The sequence below is a fragment of the Salvelinus fontinalis genome, chromosome 28 (assembly GCF_029448725.1).
Source record: "Salvelinus fontinalis isolate EN_2023a chromosome 28, ASM2944872v1, whole genome shotgun sequence".
Taxonomy (NCBI): Eukaryota; Metazoa; Chordata; class Actinopteri; order Salmoniformes; family Salmonidae; genus Salvelinus; species Salvelinus fontinalis.
In genome coordinates, this window is record NC_074692.1 from 24,007,564 (window position 1) to 24,028,424 (window position 20,861).

Sequence of the window (20,861 nt, forward strand, 5' to 3'; positions counted from 1 at the left end):
GCAGCAGGACCGCTACCTCCGCCTTTGTGCAAGGAGGAGCACTACCAGAGCCCTGCAAAATGACCTCCAGCAGGCCACAAATGTGCATGTGTCAGCATATGGTCTCACAAGGGCTCTGAGGATCTCATCTCGGTACCTAATGGCAGTCAGGCTACCTCTGGCGAGCACATGGAGGCCTGTGCGGCCCCACAAAGAAATGCCACCCCACACCATGACTGACCCACCGCCAAACCAGTCATGCTGGAGGATGGTGCAGGCAGCAGAACGTTCTCCACGGCGTCTCCAGACTCTGTCACGTCTGTCACATGTGCTCAGTGTGAACCTGCTCTCATCTGTGAAGAGCACAGGGCGCCAAAGGCGAATTTGCCAATATTGGTGTTCTCTGGCAAATGCCAAACGTCCTGCACGGTGTTGGGCTGTAAGCACAACCCCCACCTGTGGACGTCGGGCCCTCATACCACCCTCATGGAGTCTGTTTCTGACCGTTTGAGCAGACACATGCACATTTGTGGCCTGCTGGAGGTCATTTTGCAGGGCTCTGGTAGTGCTCCTCCTTGCACAAAGGCGGAGGTAGCGGTCCTGCTGCTGGGTTGTTGCCCTCCTACGGCCTCCTCCACGTCTCCTGATGTACTGGCCTGTCTCCTGGTAGCGCCTCCATGCTCTGAACACTACGCTGACAGACACAGCAAACCTTCTTGCCACAGCTCGCATTGATGTGCCATCCTGGATGAGCTGCACTACCTGAGCCACTTGTGTGGGTTGTAGACTCCATCTCATGCTACCACTAGAGTGAGAGCACCGCCAGCATTCAAAAGTGACCAAAACATCAGCCAGGAAGCATAGGAACTGAGAAGTGGTCTGTGGTCACCACCTGCAGAATCACTCCTTTATTGGGGGTGTCTTGCTAATTGCCTATAATTTCCACCTTTTGTCTATTCTATTTGCACAACAGCATGTGAAATTTATTGTCAATCAGTGTTGCTTCCTAAGTGGACAGTTTGATTTCACAGAAGTGTGATTGACTTGGAGTTACATTGTGTTGTTTAAGTGTTCCCTTTATTTTTTTGAGCAGTGTATATTATGGCCTTTCTCTTGCATTTCAAAGATGATGGTACAAAAAAACCACATGGTTTTTTTCTTTGTATAATTTTTTTCCAGATCTAATGTGTTATTTTCCTACATTCCTTTCAAATGGTATCAAGAATATGCATATCCTTGTTTCAGGTGCTGAGCTACAGGCAGTTAGATTTGGGTATGTCATTTTATGTAGAAATTTGGAAAAAAAGAGTGGGTCCTTAAGAGGTTTTAAACAACAAGACTCACGTTACACTTGCTGACATGTTCACATTAGGGACACACACACACTCTGATGGTGTGGCTGAATGGTGAATAAGAGCTTCTTTGTGCTGCAGGTCTGACTGTGTGTTGGCCCTGCCTGGGGCGCCATTAGTTCTCATACAGTACACTCTGAGGGTCTGCAGTCTGTCTCTGTGCTTTACGAGGAGTCATTTATCCAGCACAGTTAGTGCAGCAGGCATGGCTGCTCACACCCGTTCTCTACCCCCACAGCAGAGCTCCTCTTTGTGGGACAAGAGGGGAGGTGTGAGTGATGTTATGGAGGTTTGACTGATGTTATGACTGCAGCATCATATCTTGTTATGGCTGTGTGTGGAGGGTGATTTGTGGAGTGACTGACAGCAGGGAGACCATTGTTTCTCTGCTCCTGAACAACAGCAGGGAGCCAGTAGGGCTGGGGAGGAAACACACAAATACACACACCATGCAAACTCACTAATAAATACACTGAGAGACCTAGTCTAGCCGTCTCAAAGAATAGATCATTTTCTGCAGAATTGTTCATCATTTCGTTTTTTGAACTAGATTAAATCCATTTGATAACTGGTGGAAATGTAAAAAAAAAAAAAATGAAATTAATGTTTTCAGAGGCCACTTGAAAAATAATTCCAATAAGAAAACAGGCATATCTGCCAGAATGTCCCTGTTAATGAAAAAATATTTGCTGGTGGACATTTTTCCAAGTTTCTATTCAAAGATGAAAGAGGAGCAGCTTAATATTGAAGCGGAGGGCATTCTTCTACTGTTCTTTTACTCTGTAATGATAGTAATGTAATGGATAATTTTCTCTATGTCCTCTTTCCTCTTCCAGAGGGTCTCTGTGGATTGAAATACCTCCATGACTCAGGGCCTGATGACTAAGAGATGTGGTCGTGATCATTATTCCACTGGCAGAGCTTTTCACTAAGCAAGGTGGGCTCATTATACCTACTTCACACTGACACTCTTATCTGCAGGGTCCTATTGATCAACATCACGTCCAGATACTGTAGATACTCTGTGTTAGCTTTACATCTTCATATTAAGTTAACCTCTTAAGAGTTAAGCTTTAAGGAGCAATTCAGCATGACTGAATGTCTAGTATACTGTAGGTCCAAAAAAACAGATTTTCACCAAGTCAAATTCCTTTATTGTGTTAGAGGTTTTATGATGCTCGTATCTAAGATTGTTCTATACATCAGTTGGGGTCACTATAAACTTCGATATGAGGTCCTAAACCTAGCATGAAAGTGCACCCCTGTAGCGGTGTGGGCTAATACAGTCAAAATGTTTGGGTAAGGGCCTCCCGGGTGGCGCAGTGGTCTACAGCACTGCATCGCAGTGCTAGCTGCGCCACCAGAGTCTCTGGGTTCGCGCCCAGGCTCTGTCGCAGCCGGCCGCGACCGGTAGGTCCGTGAGGCGACGCACAATTGGCTTAGCGTCGTCCGGGTTAGGGAGGGTTTGGCCGGTAGGGATATCCTTGTCTCATCGCGCTCCAGCGACTCCTGTGGCGGGCCGGGCGCAGTGCGCGCTAACCGAGGGGGGCGGGTGCACGGTGTTTCCTCCGACACATTGGTGCGGCTGGCTTCCGGGTTGGATGCGCGCTGTGTTAAGAAGCAGTGCGGCTTGGTTGGGTTGTGCTTCGGAGGACGCATGGCTTTTGACCTTCGTCTCTCCCGAGCCCGTACGGGAGTTGTAGCGATGAGACAAGATAGTAATTATTAGCGATTGGATACCACGAAAAATTGGGGAGAAAAGGGGAGAAAATAAAAAATAATAATAATAAAATAAAAATGTTTGGGTAAGTTGAGCAAATTGAAGTGTTTTCTTCCCAGGCATAATGCAAAGCGTTATCACTGGGATATGAAGTATCAACCGGGCATGGCCTATGTTAAAAAAGTACAAAGTGTTTGTTAGGTGTTAAGCCTGTGTTAAAATATGATTAAAATGATTAAAAGACAAAAAACGGAATTGTGTTTGGGAAATAAAGATAGACATGGTTTTAAAAAGGTAGTGGAAATATTTAATTCAGTACAGAATTTTGTTTGTAGGCGGCTTAACTTACCCTGTCCCACGACTCAACTTACCCCATACCTGACTGGCCTGCACAGAGCCCTGACCTCAACCCCACCGTACACCTTTGGGATGAATTGGAACGCCGACTGTGAGTCAGGCCTAATCGCCCAACATCCGTGCCCAACCTCACTAATGCTCTTGTGGCTGAATGGAAGCAAGTCCCTGCAGCAATGTTCAAAAAACTAGTGGAAAGCCTTCCCAAAAGAGTGGAGGCTGTTATAGCAGCAAAGGGGGGACCAACTTCATATTAATGTCCATGATTTTGGAATGAGTGGAATGAGATGTTCGACGAGGATGTAGTGTAACTCATCCAAATGGCTTTGACTTCTCAAAAGCAGTATAAAGCTAACACAATATGATGATCCGTCACCTTATTAATTTAGCCATTTACTTAGATAACTAGCAAGTTAAACTTAGAGGTCACGTTAACGCAGAATTCATGCAGGAAAAAAAGATTAAATGCATAATAAAACCTTGCTGCGTTTTGTAAACTCAGATCTAAAATGCTTATTATTGTCATTTCTGCTCAGCATCAAACTAATTTTGTGCTTCAGTTGCACTTCTCCACTCAGATGAGAATTCAGGATTGGACATTCTATCATGTATTAGCAGACACAGTTCTGACTGTGTAGCTCCTTTTTCTGGTACTTTCTCAGTGTGGCCAGTAAATTGCAAGATTACCTTTACACAAAACATTAGAAAATGAAGCTAGCTACATTCTTTTTATGATAAACATTGGAATTATGATGGCCATGGATCGTTTTTGGAAAAAAGACCGTGCTTTTTAATCGTAAACTCATTTTCTTGTGTGGCTGCCAGCCAAATAGCGTTTGACTTATGTTGTCATCTGATAACAATGAAGTTCTTTTCTGCCGAATGTGTTGCACTAACATATTTTATGTGAAGAAAAACTATAGTTGCATGTCCCTGATCACTGTATTTAAGCAAAAAAATACTTGACTTTCAATATAAAACACGACCCCTGTCAATACACAGCTGTAATCACCTGCTCCCTCTTTCTCCAGTTATGTCATTTACAAACACGTGACTGTTCTGGGGAACTACAGTACGCTTCATAATGTAAAATGATGTGACGGGTGAAATGAAGAACGTGATCTGCTTCATATTATGTATTGCACAAGTTGACTGCAGGTACAGTTGAAGTCGGAAGTTTACATACGCTTAGGTTGGAGTCATTAAAACTTGTTTTTCAACCACTCCACAAATTTCTTGTTAACAAACTATAGTTTTGGCAAGTCGGTTAGGACATCTACTTTGTGCATGACACAAGTAATTTTTCCAACAATTGTTTACAAACAGATTATTTCACTTATAATTCACTGTATCACAATTCCAGTGGGTCAGAAGTTTACATACACTAAGTTGACTGTGCCTTTAAACAGCTTGGAAAATTCCAGAAAATGATGTCATGGCTTTAGAAGCTTCTGATAGGCTAATTGACATCATTTGAGTCAATTGGAGGTGTACCTGTGAATGTATTTCAAGGCCTACCTTCAAACTCGGCACATCTTTGTTTGACATCATGAGAAAATAAAAATAAATCAGCCAAGACCTCAGAAAAGAATTGTAGACCTCCACAAGTCTGGTTCATCCTTGGGAGCAATTTCCAAATGCATGAAGGTACCACGATCATCTGTACAAACAATAGTACGCAAGTATAAACACCATGGAACCATGCAGCCGTCGTACCGCTCAGGAAGGAGAAGCGTTCTGTCTCCTGGAGATGAACATACTTTGGTGCGAAAAGTGCAAATCAATCCCAGAACAACAGCAAACGACCTTGTGAAGATGCTGGAGGAAGCAGGTACAAAGTATCTATATCCACAGTAAAACGATTCCTATATCGACATAACGTGAAAGGCCACTTAGCAAGGAAGAAGCCATTGCTCCAAAACCGCCATAAAAAAGCAAGACTACAGTTTGCAACTGCGCATGGGGACAAAGATTGTACTTTTTGGAGAAATGTCCTCTGGTCTGATGAAACAAAAATAGAACTGTTTGGCCATAATAACCATCGTTATGTTTGGAGGAAAAGGGGGAGGCTTGCAAGCCGAAGAACACCATCTCAACCGTGAAGCACGGGGGTGGCAGCATCATGTTGTGGGGGTGCTTTGCTGCAGGAGGTACTGGTGCACTTCACAAAATAGATGGCATCATGAGGTAGGAAAATGTATTTTGATATATTGAAGCAACATCTCAAGACATCAGTAAGGAAGTAGGTCGCAAATGGGTCTTCCAAATGGACGATGACCCCAAGCATACTTCCAAAGTTGTAGCAAAATGGCTTAAGGACAACAAAGTCAAGGTATTGGAGTGGCCATCACAAAGCCCTGAACTCAGTCCTATAGAAAATGTGTAAGGCAGAACTGAAAAAGCGTGTGCGGGCAAGGAGGCCTACAAAACTGACTCAGTTACACCAACTCTGTCAGTAGGAATGGGCCAAAATTCACCCAACTTATTGTGGGAAGCTTGTGGAAGGCTACCCTAAATGTTTGACCCAAGTTAAACAATGTAAAGGCAATGCTACCAAATACTAATTGAGTGTATGTAAACTTCTGACCCACTGGGAATGTGATGAATGAAATAAATAATTCTCTCTACTATTATTCTGACATTTCACATTCTTAAAATCAAGTGGTGATCCTAACTGACCTAAGACAGGGAATTTTACTCGGATTAAATGTCAGGAATTGTGAAAAACTAAGTTTAAATGTATTTGGCTAAGGTGTATGTAAACTTCCAACTGTATTTACTTAAAAAGTAGCTACATATATAATATATTTATTTATTGAAAAACTTGAAAGAAATAGTTTCAACGGTATTGAAAAGCCATCCCGTGGCTATTTGCAAATACCCCGGTATATACGGTATACCGCTCAAGCCTAATAAACAATAGCTCAACTCTTCACTATATGCTTTTTGAACCCGGCACCCGATGACATTTTGTCACTACAAACGTAGGAGCTGAGCACTCCAATTTCTCTTTAGATTAAAAACGCGTACCTCATCAATCTACATGGTAAAACTTGAAGGCCTCTGTGTTCGTCTAGTCTGGACTGAGAAAAAACGGTTGTGGAAAAAACTGTCTTTGTGAGCTGTGTCTTGAGTTGACATTATTCAATAATCCAAGATGAATGTATTCCCACTCAGTCAGGGTGAATTGACTGTATTCCTGTACCACTGACTTAGCACCTGAAAAGACTGTTTATTTCATACTAATCTTGTGACCAGTGAGTTCCTTCATCTTCTGCTCTCCTCTCATCAGATGTCAACGACCACAGAAAATGGAGTGGGAGGGTATCGGAACACAAGCGGAGAGAAAACATACAAGAAGGTAAAGTTTCATCCCCCCACACTTCCTCACTGCTCTCTCTGGCAGGATTTGATTGGCCTTTTATGAGAACCATGAAGGGAGGTTTCACAGTGAGTGTTGTTGGAATGAATTCCCATTCATCGCTAGGATGAAGTCCAAGAAGCTTTCACTTTTGATTTCCCTGTAATGTCCTGCTTCTACACAGTTGGTACATGATGTCCTGACCTTTCAGAAGTAGCATGCCTGGGAAGCTCACAGTCCATTTGCTGCTTTACTGTATTTTCATTTGGATTAGACATCACTGGTGGTGATGGGATTTGGGCACACACAATGTAACAGGGCTTATTGCAAAAAGTGCAGGCTATTTGAAACATCTAGGTTATTTATTTGATATTTTCAGAACTATTGACGCTATGTAACAGTGTAATTTGTAAAAAATAACCAGCCATCTTGGCATCAGCTGGCTTTCAATGTCATTACTGTAACGTGCTTGTTTCAGAGAATCTGACATTGTTTTCTGACTGTATTTTATGTTTCCGAACACCCATCTTACATTTGCCTCCTTTACAAGACATGCCTCTAAAAGAGTTCTCAGTACAGTATCTCTTAGATTTTAGTACCATTCTGTTCTAGGGAATTTGCTACCTTCTTGCCCTTTGGAGTTTATGCCTAGTTTACTTTCCTTTTTAGCACTGTGAAAAAATCTTTGTAAAAAGCACCATACAAATAAACATGTAATTGATAAATGTATTGGTTGATTGCTTGATTGATTTGTTGATTGGTTGATTGATGTGTTGATTGGTGTGTTTGGTTGTCCCTCACCTTCAGACCACGTCGTCGGCCCTGAAGGGGGCCATCCAGTTGGGCATCGGCTACACAGTGGGAAACTTGACCTCCAAACCTGACAGAGATGTTCTCATGCAGGATTTCTACGTTGTGGAGAGTGTCTTCCTGCCCAGGTGAGGAGCAGGGACATTACTGATGACTATAGTGATGCTACAGATGTAGGATCTTAATTTGATCACCTTGTTGCAGGAGAACTTCACTGCAATGCAGGAAATATAAAACTAGAAGTGTATTTGAGGTTTAAAAAGGCTTCTGAAATAATTTCCACCTTGTTTGAAGATGTAATCCAGAGGCAGGTTTTCTATACAACAGCCTTCTGTGTGTTCTCTTTTCGGCCCCCTCCGCATATATGGAATCAAACGTAGGAATTTGATCCATCTCCTTAGCTATCATACTCTGCTTCCACCGGTCATTCGACTGGTTTCAAAATTCGGTCCTCCAGAAAGTGGAGAGCATTAGCAACACTTTTGCAGTTCTTCATGATATCTTTCCAAAAAGCTGCGGTAGAAAGGATTATCTACACACACTGAGCAGCTCTTGTTATAGACAGAAGCATGCTACATGGCAGACCAATCCGAACTCTCTCGGCATGTCCAGCCCATCCATTATCTCAGCCAATCATGGCTAGCTGGAAGGTTCCTGTCTTTCCATGGCTAAACCAACTAGGCTCGTAATTAAAAGGTTGTATTCATATTTACAGATGGCATACAAGTTTGTTATTAAGGCACATGAAAGTTGACATGTTCCAGAAGGAATTTCTGCCAAAAAAACTTGTGAAGTAGTGACACGTGACACAATCCTAGTTTCCAGAAACGAGTCACATATATTGTATTTCCGTATGCTTTCACACAAAAGCATGCTTTACATCCTCAGTAGATAAACCATAATAATAGGTCCATTAGAAACACTACAACATATATGTGGGTGCTGCTGTGAAGTGACTCATTGCCTTTCTGCAGTGAGCCTGTGAATGAAAAGAGGAACATAGGTTGAGCTCAATCTGTCTGCTAGCTGAAATAGGATAGCTTCATGTCTGGATCACTTCATGAGACAAGAGGTAGGAGGCGTTCTCCTTAAGCAGTGTTGATGCACGGAGAGAGATGGATTCCCAGGGTTCATATCCCAAATAATAGAAAAAGGCATCTATCATTTAACATGAGAATGAATCAGCTAGTTGAAGTCATGGTGTGCAAACCCAGTCTCTCTAGTGGGTTGAATACCCAATACCGTGGGAATCTGCTTACTGTGTCTCTTAATGCTAGAGTGCAAAACGTACTACGTGCCGTGCTTGGGCCATACAATCCTCTATCTTAATAATTACATCATCAGCTTAAAGAAACACCTTATCTAACCCAGCACACACCTAGGAATGAACACGTACACACACACACACACATGCATACAAACACACGCAAGCACACAAACGTGCACAAACGCACACACACAGCGTGTAAGAGATGATATCATTAGTGCCATCAGACCACGTCACTTGGTCATGCACTGTTTGAATAAGCTTCTCGTTTATGTCTCACACATTTTGCTCAAGATCTAGAGCAGGGGTGTCAAAACTCATTTTGCCCGGGGGCCACATTTGGTCTTCCACGAGGTCCGGAGTGCCACACTGAAAATGTGTCATTATTTAATCTATGTCAAAATGTGTATGGAAATAGTCCTCTATCCATCGTTTTTGGAATTTTAGATGCTCCCGGACTGTCTAGCTTTCATTTCGGTGATTCTTAGCGAGCTGGATACAGTCAAGATGCTGTATGAATGTAAGTCCATAAAAATGTTTACACAGTTTCGATTAGTTTTTAATCATTTTAAAGTATACAGATTTTGTTTACCCCTCCCCCCAAAATATTATTTTTATTATGTATTTTTACTCAATCCACCCGTGTGCCGGATTGGACCTGATCCGGCCCGCGGGCCATATGTTTGACACTCCTGATCTAGAGAATCTGTTCCTGAACAAAATGATCAAAAAATTCTACAAACCTCTCCCCGAATGAAAAACAGTAAATCAACAAAGAATTTCAACCTCTTGATTGGCCAGCCTCTTTCCCTTCCAAGCCCTGTGGAGACGTGGACTAGGAAATGCTTTCTGTGTGTCACTTTCCAAATGGCACATCAGGACATGCAAATGTTGTCCTTCAGTAGAAACTATATTCAAACATGCTGTCAGTTAATACTCACAGACTGAGTTTCACCATCATTATGCTAATTTCAATATACACTGAGTACACCAAATATTAGGAACACTTTCCTAAAATTGAGTTGCACCCCATGTTGACTCCAATGCTTCACACAGTTGTGTCAAGTTGCCTGGATGTCCTTTGGGTGGTGGACCATTCTTGATACATACAGGAAACTGTTCAGTGTGAAAAACCCAGCAGCGTTGCAGTTCTTGACAATCTTCTGCACCTGGCACCTACTACTATACCCTGTTCAAAGAAACTTAAATATTTTGTCTTGCCCATTCACCCTCTGAATGGCACCCATCTACACAATCTGTCTCAAGGCTTAAAAGTCCTTCAATCTGTCTCATCCCCTTCATCTACACTGATTGAAGTGGATTTAAAAAGTGACATCAATAAGGGATCATAGCTTTCACCTGAATTCACCTGGTCAGTCTATGTTATGGAAAGAGCAGGTGTCCTTAATGTTTTGTATACTCAGTGTATGTACTGCAGGGTAACGTAAATGACTCTACTGGACCCAGGTGCAATAGCTACCCCAGAATGTTGAAATTAATGAGTTTTGCCAAACATACAGAGAGCGTGTAATATGTTGTAATTTTCTCTTCATGGGCATCTTTTGACTGAGAGGGCAGGTGACAATAACAACACCGGAGAGACCATATGTTTTAACCCCCACTAGAAGAGACAACAGACTCTCCAGGGAGGAAAAACAAACAGAACAAAACCAGTGGAGGAAGGTTAAGCCATGATGTGACTACAGGCAACGTGACTACACACATACAGTAACAGCCGTAGTTATTGACTCAATCTCTTTCTCTCTTTACCTCCCCCTCTATCGCTCTCTCTCCACTGAGAGACACAGGACTGAGTGAGCGACAGAGAGCGCTAAGAGGTGGTCCTCCTCCACTTCCCTCATCTCCAGGGGTTCCCTTCACTCTACTTGTTTTATTTTATTTTTATTTAACTAGGCAAGTCAGTTACGAACAAATTATTATTTAAAATGATGGCCTACCCCGTCCAAACCCTAACCCAGACGATGCTGGGCCAATAATGCGCCGCCCTATGGGAGTCCCAATCACGGCCGGTTGTGATACAGCCTGGAATCGAACCAGGGTCTGTAGTGACGCCCTGAGATGCCCTGAGAGGCAGTGCCTTAGACCGCTGCGCCACTTGGGTGCCCCAGGATGGCTTTGGATGCCTGCAAATACAGGCTTTGGATGCTTGTATTTCTCAGACATTTTCTGACTCTCACATTGTTTATCTGGTGTAACTTGTCTAGTCGTATTTTCTCTAAAAGTACGCTATGAAAGACACTGTCATAGCTGTGTGCAGTTCTCCTTAGTCTAAATGGTTCTAATATGAGGCCTTGCACTCACAGCAGGCAGCACATTGCTCTGTGCAGCTGGAGGTCATTCTCCTTGCTGCCCACACACACTACATGAGCAGTGTGATTTCATTCAGGGGTACGCTGATAATCACCACTATTGTGTTACACAGCAGAGCCAGGTTGTAGCTTATCCTGTTGCTGAGTGATAGCACTGAGGTACGGCTCAACATCTTAGCCAAGTCCGAGTCCAAAAACATGGTTTCAAAAGCAGCTTGGCGTTGAGATGCCCTGGAAAACACAGCCTTGTTAACCCACTGTTAATGGATTTAGGGTGCAGTGTACATTTGGGGAGTTGTTATTCTCTAAAAGATTTCTAGGAGCATCTGGAGCTAAGCTAATCACCCAGCAGACCCCCTGTGTTCTGTTCCACCTGGCACAGCTACAGGCTCATGTTAAACTGGGTCAGTCTTTATGTGAGCCATGCCAGTATCTCATATAGTAGAGAGAGGAAGAAAGGAAAACAGAACTGTGTCTTATGTAGTCTCTCTCTCTTTCATTGGACACAGCTCATATCATCATAGTGCTAGTCTCTTGTGTGGTGTTGTATTGTGTTGTAAGGTGTGTTGTATTGTGTTGTAAGGTATTGTGTTGTAAGGTGTGGTGTTGTATTGTGTTGTAAGGTGTGGTGTTGTAAGGTGTGGTGTTGTATTGTGTTGTAAGGTGTGGTGTTGTATTGTGTTGTAAGGTGTGTTGAATTGTGTTGTAAGGTGTGGTGTTGTATTGTGTTGTAAGGTGTTGTGTTATAAGGTATAGTGTTGTACGGTGTTTTATGGTGTGGTATTGTGTTTTATGGTGTGGTATTGTGTGGTGTGTTGCAAGGTGTTTTGTTGTGTGGTGTTGTAAGGTGTTGTGTTATAAGGTATAGTGTTGTACGATGTTTTATGGTGTGGTATTGTGTTTTATGGTGTGGTATTGTGTTTTATGGTGTGGTGTTGTAAGATGGTGTGGTGTTGTAAGGTGTTTTATGGTGTGATGTTGTAAGGTGTGGTGTTGTATGGTGTTGTGTTGTAAGGTGTTTTATGGTGTTGTAAGGTGTTTTATGTTGTGGTGGGGTTTTGTGTTGTAAGGTATTGTGTAGTGTTGTAAGGTGTTTTATGTTGTGGTGTCATAAGGTCTGGTGTTGTGTGGTGTTGTAAGGTGTTGTATGAGTATTGTTTAGGGTAATCAGAGCTGTTCTCGCTCTCTAGGCTCTGACCGCTAAACAGGGCTGTGTGCCACTGGAATACCAGTTCATCTGGATTGCCATCATGGGTTACTGTATTAACGTCAATACACACAGAGGTGTGTCGTGTTACTTCATGCCACGCTGAATGGAACTGACTGGGCTGAATGCTCTGACATTAAGATTGTGTTCTAGTTATAGCCCCCCCCCCCCCCCCCCCTTTTGCTGAGACTGTGTGATATTTGTTTGCAAAATGTCAGTCTAGATCAGTAATAGTGATAGTTTTCTACATTAGTAAACTGATCAGCTGAGATTTCTTTGTAAGGCTTTGTCCAAACTTACTTGCTTGTGTTTGTGAGGATATTCTAACTAACTGTTCTGTGTCTATGTTGTCCGGTTGGTCTTGTTTCCATCAGTGAAGGGAGCAACCTGACACCGGCGCACCACTACCCAGACTTCCGCTTCAAAACCTACGCCCCGCTGGCATTCCGCTACTTCCGAGAGCTCTTCGGGATCAAACCAGATGACTACCTGGTAGGTCTAAGCACTTTACCTGATCGAGACACATCCCATAGGTTAGAGTTCATCCTACCTATCATGTACAGTAGCTTTCTACAATAAATCCATTGGGATCAGTGGTGACCAAAGTGTATTTTATACATTTACATGTAAACATTTTAGTAATTTATCAGATGCTTTTATCCAGAGCGACTTACCGGAGCAATTACAGTTAAGTGCCTTGCTCAAGGGCACATCGACAGATTTTTTTCACCTAGTCGGCTCGGGGATTCGAACCAGCGACCTGTTGAGCTTGTGATGACATTTTATACATGTGCTTTTCTTATAACTGTGTTCTATTCATGTGCTGTTCTATAAACCAATTTCTGTGTTCATGCAAGTGGCTGACTGAACGAATCCTCACTATCAGCAGCTGTAATTTGTCAGTACGCCCAGACCTTGTTTTGAGAACGAAATATATTTCAGTTTCAAGGTCTCAGCTTAGAGAGAAGAAGCCTTGTGAGGTGTTGGTCTGTCACAAACCAGTATTGGTCGGTGATATGAATGAAACAAAACGGTAATGATTAATTAATTATGCTAAATCATACAAATATAACTTGTCTGTGTATAGCCGTATATAAGACAACTGCTGGGGCAGTTGAGCTTCTGACAGACATTTACTATGGTGCATTAAGTTTGTTGGAATCTCTCCAGCGCCCTGACAAATAAAGGAGGATTCAATTAAGATTGACTTTGAGTGTCCCTGTGTAAGAATTTCCACATCAAGCTCTTAACCGCTAGTATACCTGCCACCCTCTGAGTGCAGTGGTTTTACCCCGTTCTACATGTCCAGCTGTGGTGGTGGTGATTGGGGTTAGGCTGGGGTGAGATAATGGTCATGCTAATTGAGCATGCTTTCATTATGATGGGTTTAATTGTATCCCCTGCATATTGAGATGAAATGAGGCTGTAATATCCCAGAGGGTGTGCGTGTATCAGGAGTTAACCCCTTGCGGACCGATCCAACTCAGGAGGCATGTCAGAGAGAGGCCCTTCAGGTCGAAGTCATTACCACTCTCTAGTATATTCTGCTGTCATTATCACTGGAATAGGTAGAGCAGAGGAGAATACACCATAGTTTCAATATGCAGCACTACCATACAGTATATATACATATATCACACTGTATGCAGGAGCAGGCCCAGCTATTCACTGCATGATCTGTTATCTACAGTGGGGAGAACAAGTATTTGATACACTGCGGATTTTGCAGGTTTTCCTACTTACAAAGCATGTAGAGGTCTGTAATCTTTATCATAGGTACACTTCAACTGTGAGAGACGGAATCTAAAACAAAAATCCAGAAAATGACATTGTATGATTTTTAAGTAATTAATTTGCATTTTATTGCATGACATAAGTATTTGATCACCTACCAACCAGTAAGAATTCCGGCTCTGAGACCTGTTAGTTTTTCTTTAAGAAGCCCTCCTGTTTTTCACTCATTACCTGTACCTGTTTGAACTCGTTACCTGTATAAAAGACACCTGTCCACACACTCAATCAAACAGACTCCAACCTCTCCACAATGGCCAAGACCAGAGAGCTGTGTAAGGACATCAGGGATAAAATTGTAGACCTGCACAAGGCTGGGATGGGCTACAGGACAATAGGCAAGCAGCTTGGTGAGAAGGCAACAACTGTTGGCGCAATTATTCGAAAATGGAAGAAGTTCAAGATGACGGTCAATCACCCTCGGTCTGGGGCTCCATGCAAGATCTCACCTCGTGGGGCATCAATGATCATGAGGAAGGTGAGGGATCAGCCCAGAACTACACGGCAGGACCTGGTCAATGACCTGAAGAGAGCTGGGACCACAGTCTCAAAGAAAACCATTAGTAACACACTACGCCGTCTTGGATTAAAATCCTGCAGCGCACGCAAGGTCCCCCTGCTCAAGCCAGCGCATGTCCAAGCCCGTCTGAAGTTTGCCAATGACCATCTGGATGATCCAGAGGAGGAATGGGAGAAGGTCATGTGGTCTGATGAGACAAAAATAGAGCTTTTTGGTCTAAACTCCAATCGCCGTGTTTGGAGGAAGAAGGATGAGTACAACCCCAAGAACACCATCCCAACCGTGAAGCATGGAGGTGGAAACATCATTCTTTGGGGATGCTTTTCTGCAAAGGGGGCAGGACGACTGCACCGTATTGAGGGGAGGATGGATGGGGCCATGTATCGCGAGATCTTGGCCAACAACCTCCTTCCCTCAGTAAGAGCATTGAAGATGGGTCGTGGCTGGGTCTTCCAGCATGACAACGACCCGAAACACACAGCCAGGGCAACTAAGGAGTGGCTCCGTAAGAAGCATCTCAAGGTCCTGGAGTGGCCTAGCCAGTCTCCAGACCTGAACCCAGTAGAACATTTTGGAGGGAGCTGAAAGTCCGTATTGCCCAGCGACAGCCCCGAAACCTGAAGGATCTGGAGAAGGTCTGTATGGAGGAGTGGGCCAAAATCCCTGCTGCAGTGTGTGCAAACCTGGTCAAGAACTACAGGAAACGTATGATCTCTGTAATTGCAAACAAAGGTTTCTGTACCAAATATTAAGTTCTGCTTTTCTGATGTATCAAGTACTTATGTCATGCAATAAAATGCAAATTATTTACTTAAAAATGTGATTTTCTGAATTTTTGTTTTAGATTCCGTCTCTCACAGTTGACGTGTACCTATGATAAAAATGACAGACCTCTACATGCTTTGTAAGTAGGAAAACCTGCAAAATCGGCAGTGTATCAAATACTTGTTCTCCCCACTGTATATATTATTCCACTCACACATTACTTGTCATTTGAAATTATTTTCTACCATTCTTTTACTTCAAGGCTGTTGCACCCAGCCTCACCACAGCTCTTATGAATGCCCTGCCACGTTCTGCATTTATGATCTGTAATCATTGCTAGCAGACAAAAGGCTACACGACAGGCAGAGAAAGAGTGAAAGCCAGAGAGGGGCAGACTGGAAGTGGGAGAGAGACTGAAGGGTGACACAAACACTGTCTTAATGTGTGTCCTTTTGTTGATTATGCATTTATTCAGAGACCGGAGCAACAAATCAGCTTAATTAAGACACACACACACACACACACACTACCCCTCAGGCTCCTGAATGCAAATGCAGATAAATTGCGGATGTGTTTATGCTGTGGGCTCAACGTGATTGGAGACTGCCATCAGTCTGTGGAGAACCCCATGCCGTCTCTCGCTCTCTCTCCATCAGAATACACAGTGCTGTTCCCCTTCTACTGCACTTATCATTAAACGCTAGTGTTTAATGGACACAGCACTACTGCCTTTCCTCACTGACTTCCCCTATTCCTTTGATTTCCTCACACACACCCCCTACCTCACACACACCCCCTACCTCACACACACCCCCTACCTCACACACACACCCTACCTCACAGAAGGGGTTCTGTTAGACTAGGGCTTTTCTGTTCATATGGAGAACAACACAAAATATGCTCTTGGAACGGTTGTTGTATGTGGGCTCTATTGCCAGAGGCTCATCTCATGTAAACTAAACTGGAAATGTTATTGTGTGTACAGACATGGGCTTTGTTTGTGAAGGTACAACTGATAAACACACACACATGCTGGTGGAAACAATACATTCACCCGTGCCCTGAGGCTTATTGCTGGCCTTACATGGTGTGTGTGTGTGTGGTAGGGGGTGTGTGTGTGTGAGGTAGGGGGTGTGTGTGTGGTAGTGTGTGTGTGTGGTAGTGTGTGTGTGAGGTAGGGTGTGTGTGTGAGGTAGGGTGTGTGTGTGAGGTAGGGTGTGTGAGAGAGAGGTTGGGTGTGTGTGTGTGCAGTAGGGGGATGTGTGTGTGTGTGAGGTAAGTGTGTGTGAGAGGTAGGGGGGTGAGGTAAGGGGGAGGGTGTGCGTGGGTGAATGTTAATGAAATACCGTGCTAGAAAAGCCACACAAGCATCTTTGAATGAAGGAAACAGTATGTTTGTGTTCCAGACCACACCAATTGGAATACAACTTATTTTTTTAACCACACAATTAACAACGGGCGGTTTGTTTGGTGTTTGTCCATGGAATAAGTTGTGCTTTATAAATCAGGCGAGAACCCTGTTTTCATGAGGATGTTTCCCAGGATTAGGCAGCTCGTTCAATGACAACAGGACTTGATTGAGGCAGCACAAACAGATCTGTGACTAGGTTATGGTTGTACAGGCATACTGTACCTCACCAGTTGTTTTTTTTTTTTTTTTTTTTTACAGGCATGTTAATCCAGTTATGTTTTGTTGTTTTTACAGGCATATTAAACCAGTTATGTATTGTTGTTTTTACAGGCATGTTAATCCAGTTATGTGTTGTTGTTTTTACAGGCATATTAAACCAGTTTTGTTGTTTTTACAGGCATATTAAACCAGTTATGTTGTTTTTACAGGCATATTAAACCAGTTATGTTGTTTTTACAGGCATATTAAACCAGTTTTGTTGTTTTTACAGGCATGTTAAACCAGTTACGTGTTGTTGTTTTTACAGGCATGTTAAACCAGTTATGTTGTTTTTACAGGCATATTAAACCAGTTTTGTTGTTTTTACAGGCATATTAAACCAGTTATGTGTTGTTGTTTTTACAGGCATGTTAAACCAGTTTTGTTGTTTTTACAGGCATGTTAAACCAGTTATGTTTTGTTGTTTTTACAGGCATGTTAAACTAGTTATGTTTTGTTGTTTTTACAGGCATGTTAAACCAGTTTTATTGTTTTTACAGGCATATTAAACCAGTTATGTGTTGTTGTTTTTACAGGCATATTAAACCAGTTATGTTTTGTTGTTTTTACAGGCATATTAAACCAGTTATGTTTTGTTGTTTTTACAGGCATATTAAACCAGTTATGTTTTGTTGTTTTTACAGGCATATTAAACCAGTTATGTTTTGTTGTTTTTACAGGCATATTAAACCAGTTTTGTTGTTTTTACAGGCATGTTAAACCAGTTATGTGTTGTTGTTTTTACAGGCATGTTAAACCAGTTATGTTGTTTTTACAGGCATATTAAACCAGTTATGTTGTTTTTACAGGCATATTAAACCAGTTATGTTTTGTTGTTTTTACAGGCATGTTAATCCAGTTACGTGTTGTTGTTTTTACAGGCATATTAAACCAGTTTTGTTGTTTTTACAGGCATGTTAAACCAGTTATGTTTTGTTGTTTTTACAGGCATGTTAAACCAGTTATGTGTTGTTGTTTTTACAGGCATGTTAAACCAGTTATGTGTTGTTGTTTTTACAGGCATGTTAAACCAGTTATGTTTTGTTGTTTTTACAGGCATATAAAACCAGTTATGTTTTGTTGTTTTTACAGGCATGTTAAACCAGTTTTGTTGTTTTTACAGGCATGTTAAACCAGTTATGTTTTGTTGTTTTTACAGGCATGTTAAACCAGTTATGTTTTGTTGTTTTTACAGGCATATTAAACCAGTTATGTTTTGTTGTTTTTCTCCTCAGTACTCCATCTGTAATGAGCCTCTGATTGAGCTGTCCAATCCCGGGGCCAGCGGCTCTCTGTTCTACCTGACCAGCGATGACGAGTTTATCATCAAAACCGTCCAGCACAAAGAGGCAGAGTTTCTCCAGAAACTACTCCCAGGTTACTACATGGTGAGGAACTTACCCAATCTGGTCTGCGTTCCCTATGTAGTGCACTACTTTTGACCAGGGCCCATAGGGCTCTGTTTAAAAGTAGTGCACTATATAGGATTTAGGGTTCAATTTAGGTTGAAAACCTAGTCTTAGGCCTTTTAAACAGTGGAATAATACTGAGGTTGAACTTTTGGGATTAATGGTTAACTGAGTATTCAGAGCTATATGAACTCTAACCAATCCAGAACCTTAATAATCTACTAACTGCAATCCACCTCTCTCCCCACATCCACACACAGAACCTGAACCAGAACCCACGCACGCTGTTGCCTAAGTTCTACGGCCTATACTGCATCCAGTCTGGAGGCGTCAACATCCGGCTGGTGGTGATGAACAACGTGCTGCCGCGCTCTGTCAAGATGAACTACAAGTACGATCTGAAGGGCTCCACCTACAAGAGACGTGCCTCCAGGAAGGAGAGGGAGAAGGCATGTCCCGTCTACAAGGACTTGGACTTCCAGGACATGCATGAAGGGCTCTACTTTGACGCTGACACCTACAATGCCCTGATGAAGACCCTACAGAGAGACTGCCTGGTAGGTGTGGACTGGGACAGGTGTGTGTGTGTGTGTCTGTCTGTCTGTCGGCTCGAACTCTGACCGTGTGGTAGGGCCTGGCGAAGCTGTGCTACAACACTGTCTTGAGTACCAAGAAAAGCAGATTATACAGCTGGTTTGAATGTTATGTCATTTCAACTTGCTGAGTCATCCCAGTATTGCAACGCATCTCAGCAAACACATGGCAGAAGCAATTTAACAAAACAAAGCAGATTCCTCACATTCTTTCAGTATTGTATGCAGATTATGGAGAGTCGTTCTGGCTTTTCCAGTCATGCTAGAATTAGAAACTATGAAGTAATATCAGATGAGACGGCTCAGTTTACAGCACTATCTGTACGCTCATCTCTACGGTCTGCTGTTTTCATTCCCAAACTCTGGACTTAAATTGCCAAACTCCTCGTGATGTCATCCCTTGGACATTGGGTCAGATGCCAGAAGTAGGAAAGGGCACAGATTGTATTTGTAGTTGGACTCCCTCTGTCTCTGTGAAATCAGCAACCTCTCTCATTCAAACAGGATACTCTGCACTCAGTACACACGCTCAAATAGTATACACTGCATACACGTACACACACGCATGTATACTAATGCAAGTATGCACGCACGCATGCACGTGCGCCACACCCACACACACTCGCTCTCCACTTTTCCACTTCATACTCTGCCACATTGTATCCAAACCTAGAACAGTGTGTGTGATTGTAGGGTTGGACAGAGTGTTTTGAGAAAGGGAACTGTGTGTTTCTGCAGCGTTTGGCACTGGGACTGTGTGTTTCCACTGTGGGTTCATTGGGAGCTCTGAGCTCTGTTCAGTTCCATGACAGCTCTCCAAACACTGAATGTGATTAAGAAATGTTCCCAGCAGCGTGAGAGCGAGAAAGTAAGAGAGCGCACCAGCCTAAAGATAGGAGTCCAATCTGAGGCTGCATTCCTGTCTATTTCAGAGCAGTAGCCACCAGATTAGCCTGTCTAATCTAGTGAAGTAGTGGGATCCGAGCTATTGTTCAACAGAGAGAGAACACCACAACTCTGCTCTGAGCAAGGAGCTACTTTCCCACACCTAAAATGTACATAGAACAAACAGGACCACAACAAGTCAAGCTGGAGATCTATAGGCCTACAGCATTACTATGCTGTACACTGAGTGTACAGAACATTAAGAACACCTGCTCTTTCCATGACACAGACTGACCAGGTGAATCCAGGTGAAAGCTATGATCCCTTATTGATGTCCCCTGTTAAATCCACTTCAATACATGTAGATGGAGGAGAGGAGACAGGTTAAAGAAGTATTTTTAAGCCTTGAGACAATTGAGACATGGATTGTGTATGTGTGCCATTCAGAGGCTGAAATGGGCGATTCATAAAATGTAAGTGCATTTAAAGGTGGTATGGTAGTAGGTGCCAGGCGCACCGGTTTGTGTCAAGAACTGCAACGCTGCTCGGTTTTTCACGCTCAACTGTTTCCCATGTGTATCAAGAATGGTCCACCACCTAAAGGACATCCAGCCAACTTGACACAACTGTGGGAAACATTGGAGTCATGGGCCAGCATCTCTGTGGAACGCTTCCGACACCTTGTAGAGTCCATGTCTCGATGAAATGAGGCTGTTCTGAGGGCAAAGGGGGGGGGGGGGGTGGGGACAGGGACTCAATATTAGGAAGGTGTTCCTAATGTTTGGTATACTCAGTGTATATCTGTCTTATCTCCCTCTGTTGTCATTGTGCTCTGCTCAGACCTACACT

The 20,861-nt window shown here is 43.0% G+C and overlaps 1 protein-coding gene across 5 annotated transcripts in view; it reads left to right on the forward strand.

Annotated features, from left to right (window-relative positions):
• LOC129826466 (phosphatidylinositol 4-phosphate 5-kinase type-1 beta-like) overlaps nt 1–20,861 on the forward strand; it is an 84,105-nt gene that overhangs the window by 43,066 nt on the left and 20,178 nt on the right. For 4 of the 5 annotated variants that reach the window (XM_055887227.1, XM_055887226.1, XM_055887225.1 and 1 more), the window contains 6 exons: nt 2,168–2,268; nt 6,698–6,766; nt 7,574–7,704; nt 12,755–12,872; nt 18,361–18,513; nt 18,795–19,091. In XM_055887227.1, coding sequence (XP_055743202.1) covers nt 6,698–6,766; nt 7,574–7,704; nt 12,755–12,872; nt 18,361–18,513; nt 18,795–19,091 — 768 coding nt within the window. In that variant the 5' untranslated portion in view covers nt 2,168–2,268. The remainder of the gene's footprint in view (nt 1–2,167; nt 2,269–6,697; nt 6,767–7,573; nt 7,705–12,754; nt 12,873–18,360; nt 18,514–18,794; nt 19,092–20,861) is intronic. The other variant, XM_055887229.1, reaches the window with a different exon arrangement.